At 40.2% G+C, this 5,026-nt stretch overlaps 2 protein-coding genes across 3 annotated transcripts in view; both read right to left on the bottom strand.

Annotated features, from left to right (window-relative positions):
- The window catches only part of LOC107732267 (chitinase domain-containing protein 1-like), a 6,691-nt gene extending 2,743 nt beyond the window's left edge, over window positions 1-3,948 (bottom strand). Inside the window, exons 1-7 of the mRNA XM_016543541.1 lie at window positions 3,828-3,948; window positions 3,483-3,591; window positions 3,250-3,399; window positions 1,394-1,526; window positions 647-691; window positions 455-561; window positions 132-193 (exon numbers count right to left, since the gene is read on the bottom strand). Coding sequence (XP_016399027.1) covers window positions 132-193; window positions 455-561; window positions 647-691; window positions 1,394-1,526; window positions 3,250-3,399; window positions 3,483-3,590 — 605 coding nt within the window. The 5' untranslated portion in view covers window position 3,591; window positions 3,828-3,948. The remainder of the gene's footprint in view (window positions 1-131; window positions 194-454; window positions 562-646; window positions 692-1,393; window positions 1,527-3,249; window positions 3,400-3,482; window positions 3,592-3,827) is intronic.
- A 340-nt stretch (window positions 3,949-4,288) lies between these two features.
- Window positions 4,289-5,026, bottom strand: part of thoc5 (THO complex 5) — a 24,320-nt gene continuing 23,582 nt past the window's right edge. For both annotated transcript variants that reach the window (XM_016543581.1, XM_016543583.1), the window contains exon 20: window positions 4,289-4,517. In XM_016543581.1, the coding sequence (XP_016399067.1) occupies window positions 4,454-4,517 (64 nt within the window). In that variant the 3' untranslated portion in view covers window positions 4,289-4,453. The remainder of the gene's footprint in view (window positions 4,518-5,026) is intronic.

Genomic DNA, 5,026 nt, shown 5'->3' with positions numbered 1-5,026 from the left:
TTTCAGTTAGTTGCCAGGACAATATTTCTCATTTCCAACCAATTCATATTTTATTTCGGCTTTATTTCAATTATCAAAAAAAAATTTTAACAGTTCCAGTAAACAATACCAACACACATATTCTTACTCACTTTCTCTTATTTCCTCCAAGCTGACTCCATAACTCCAGTGTGTAACCATCAAACCCTTCAGCCTAGTGAGAAAAATCACAGTCAGTCAACGATTCTCGCGATGAGGAAATGAAATAAAGTTCATCAGAGCAGATTAGCCAGCATACAAGTATATTTTGGTTACACAAAAGTGAAATCACACTGATTAACTAACAAAACTGGGAACTAACAAAAACCTGAGCACTCTTAAGTTCCCATGAAGTGGAATATGGATCCTAGTCAGGAACCATCCTGTAAAAATGATTATCCCAAAATGACGTGAACACAGCATGTAGATACAGCACCTTTGCCACTTCCAGCGCCTCTCGACCCAGCTCCTCTATCTCATCCTCGCTGTCCAGAACGCTCATGTAGTCCTGATAGGACCATCCGTCAAACAATAGCCGAGGAACTGAGAGAGAAACCACACTGAGAACCTGACGCTTTCAGCTAGATTAACCTTGTGTCTTCCACAATGACATTAAATCCATACTCACGTATTTTGTTTTTCTTATTGGCCTTCCTCACGGCTTTGACCCAACCTGTGAAAAGACGAGCATCGTTAGTGCTTAAAGAAAATCGTTTGGCTTTTTTCTTCATAAAGCATCATTGTCTTACGAAGGAAGGGAAGTGATCAGACCGGGATCATGGTCATGAAGACCGGTGATGTGGAAGCTCTCTGGTCCCCTCCGTCTGAGCTGAAGCCACACCGGAGACACCGACGTCAGCTTCGGACCAAACACCTTAGCGATGTCATATCCATGAGAATTCCACTGAAAGATCAGACGGAAAGATGGATGAATGGATGAAGAGATAAATATAATAGATATGACAGAACAACAGATAGATAGAACAATAGAACGATAGAACGACAGACGGACGGACAGACAGAAAGATGGATAGAGATGGACTGATGGACGGGCAGACGGACAGATAGACAGATAGATACAGACAGACAGACAGACAGACAGATAGACAGACAGATAGATAGCTAGATAGATAGATAGACTGATGGATAGACTGATGGACAGATAGAACGATAGACAGACAGACAGACGGATAGATGATAGATAGATGGATGGATGGATGGATAGATAGATAGATAGATAGATGGAACGACAGACAGGCAGACATAGATGGATAAATAGACGGACGGACGGACGGACAGAACAACAGACAGACAGACAGATAGATGGATAGACAGAAAGATGGATAGATAGAGAGGTAGATGGAAGTGATCAGACCGGGATCATGGTCATGAAGACCGGTGATGTGGAAGCTCTCTGGTCCCCTCCGTCTGAGCTGAAGCCACACCGGAGACACCGACGTCAGCTTCGGACCAAACACCTTAGCGATGTCATATCCATGAGAATTCCACTGAAAGATCAGACGGAAAGATGGATGAATGGATGAAGAGATAAATATAATAGATATGACAGAACAACAGATAGATAGAATGATAGATAGAACAATAGAACGATAGAACGACAGACGGACGGACAGACAGATAGATAGACAGAAAGATGGATAGAGAGACAGACAGACAGACAGATAGACATATAGACAGATAGATAGATAGATAGATAGATAGACTGATGGACAGACTGATGGACAGACTGATGGACAGACTGATGGATAGACTGATGGATAGATAGAACGATAGACAGACAGACAGACGGATAGATAGATAGATGGATGTATGGATAGATAGATAGAACGGCAGACAGGCAGACATAGATGGATAAATAGACGGACGGACGGACGGACAGAACAACAGACAGACAGACAGATAGATGGATAGACAGAAAGATGGATAGATAGAGAGGTAGATGATAGATAGATAGATAAACAGACAGAAAGATGGATATAGATAGATAGATAGATAGATAGATAGTCAGATGATAGATAGATAGACAGATAAACAGACAGAAAGATGGATCGATAGAACCAGGGTCATGAAGACCGGTGATGTGGAAGCTCTCTGGTCCCCTCCGTCTGAGCTGAAGCCACACCGGAGACACCGACGTCAGCTTCGGACCAAACACCTTAGCGATGTCATATCCATGAGAATTCCACTGAAAGATCAGACGGAAAGATGGATGAATGGATGAAGAGATAAAATAGATAGATATGACAGAACAACAGATAGATAGAACAATAGAACGATAGAACGACAGACGGACGGACAGACAGAAAGATGGATAGAGATGGACTGATGGACGGGCAGACGGACAGATAGACAGATAGATACAGACAGACAGACAGACAGACAGATAGACAGACAGATAGATAGCTAGATAGATAGATAGACTGATGGATAGACTGATGGACAGATAGAACGATAGACAGACAGACAGACGGATAGATGATAGATAGATGGATGGATGGATGGATAGATAGATAGATAGATAGATGGAACGACAGACAGGCAGACATAGATGGATAAATAGACGGACGGACGGATGGACAGAACAACAGACAGATAGACAGATAGATGGATAGACAGAAAGATGGATAGAGAGGTAGATGATAGATGATAGATAGATAGACAGATAAACAGACAGAAAGATGGATAGAGATAGATAGATAGATAGATAGATAGATAGATAGAACCAGGGCCGCATTAAGACCGCACTGGGCCCCGGGGCTATGACTTACGGCAGGGCCCCCTTATCACAACAATGATTGATATATATATATATATGTATATGATGACAGTATCTTCATTTTTGGGTGAATATCCTTTTAAGATCTCATCATATAGGCTAAGGATCTCATATAGCCTAACACATGCTTTATCTTGAACTATTAACATTAATTTAAGACACAAATAACTGTGTTTACGAGGATACTCGCAAAGACGGGCATTTTGACACGTAACTATGTGTATTTGACCGTTTAAGCACAAGGAGTGAAAGTTTAGTCAGTAATACGAGCAGGTGCGCGCCACGCAACGATAGACAGACAGACAGACAGACAGATAGATAGACAGACGGACAGATAGAATGACATATAGATAGATAGATAGATAGACATATAGATAGAATGACAGATAGATAGATAGATAGATAGATAGATAGATAGATGCTGTGTGACTCACAGGTGTGATGTATCCCAGTACAGCTCCTCTAAAGTGTCGTGTGGACACACACTGGGGACAGAACCTCTTCTCCTCTCTCACTATGTCCCGCCACTGAGGCTCCGTCACCGCCAGACCGCGCTCCTGCACCGGACGATCCGCCGCTGCTGTCTTCACACACACACACACACACACACACATTCAGTGTTAGCATATCCAACAGACAACACTCACACAGATCACAGCAGTCTCACCTCCGCCTCCTGGATCTTACTGGCTTTCTTGCCATCGGTCCTTGATAATGTGCCTCTGACTGCAGGCAGCAGCAAACAGACGAGCAGAAGTGTCAAATCTGCTCTCATTCTGAGGAGCAACAAACACGGATTATAATAATCATAAATCATTTGATATCAACACTGCACTATGGTGTTACCACAGTATCAATGAAAAAATGGTACGGGTTTTTTTCTGAATCCCCTGGATCTGTAATAATGTGAGTCTCAAATGCAGCATTAAATGCACCTGTGCTGCAGTTTTAACACGAGGGACAAAATTAAAAGGTGTCGATTTTATCCCCTGCAGTAAATCCAATCACTCACCCGATATGTGTCTAATACGCTTACTCTGCGATATAAAGGTTCATGATCTTCCGCAGAGATGATGTGGACATACAGGTTTGACAGACTGTGTACATTTACTGTCACGTGACCCCAAACCGTTGCAGTTTTCAAAATAAGAGTCTCTAACAAATTCTTTACGATAAAACTGAACAAATAATTTCGTATCGTTTCTATGAAAAGTACCAATGCATGTATAAAACATGTAAATGCATGCATATAAAAAATTGTGTGTGTGTGTATATATATATATATATATATATACACACACACATATATATACAGTATGTTTATATGCGTATAAATGTGTATAATTATATAATAAAATAATCGAAAATATTAATACAATAAAAATGGTAAAACATATCAAACAAATTTATAAAATGCATACAGGTAATACCACAAAAAGCTGGAATCATCAAACAGCTGAGAACACAGGCAGATTTTCTAATCAAAATCAGTGTTTATTTTCTAATTCACATTATATGAGCAAACAGAGAAACACAGGAGAAAAAATAGAGATAAAAGGTAGATGAAAGCAAATGAGAGAGGGCTTTCAGTCCCTGCTAATAACACTAAAACAGCCTCGCTCGTCCTGCGATCCTGGTTCAGCGGTGACTGAAGAAGCCCTGAGGATGATTGTACTTGAAGGGCTTCAGACGACTGGGACCCCTGAGAGAAAGAATTGAGATTTCACATGAACACCACATATTTGTATTCACCAGAAAACATGGAAATTATTCAGCATATTCATTTACATTTAGTCATTTAGCAGACGCTTTTATCCAAAGCGACTTACAAATGACGACAATGGAAGCAATCAAAACCAACAAAAGAGCAATGATAGGCAAGTTTTTGCGTTAGGCTAACTGAGATATACATATACATATATATAACAAAAAGAAAACAAGTAGATAGAATAGAAAAACAATAGAGAAAGCTAGTGTTAGAGGCTTTTTTTTAAAGAAAACAAGCAGTTAGAAAATGAATAGAGAGTGCAAGTGTTAGAGGGTCAAGTCAACAAATAGATGAAATAGAATTAGAATAGATTGCTAGAGTTAGAGGGTCAAGTCAACAAATAGATGAAATAGAATTAGAATAGAGAGTACTAGAGCTAGAGGGTCAAGTCAACAAATAGATGAAATAGAATTAGAATAGAGAGTGCTAGAGTTAGAGGGTCA

This window comes from Sinocyclocheilus rhinocerous, unplaced genomic scaffold (assembly GCF_001515625.1).
Source record: "Sinocyclocheilus rhinocerous isolate Xijiao unplaced genomic scaffold, SAMN03320098_v1.1 scaffold38, whole genome shotgun sequence".
In the NCBI taxonomy this organism is placed as follows: domain Eukaryota; kingdom Metazoa; phylum Chordata; class Actinopteri; order Cypriniformes; family Cyprinidae; genus Sinocyclocheilus; species Sinocyclocheilus rhinocerous.
The sequence above is the reverse complement of the archived record's forward strand: the minus strand, read 5'-3'. Positions and strand labels throughout refer to the sequence as shown.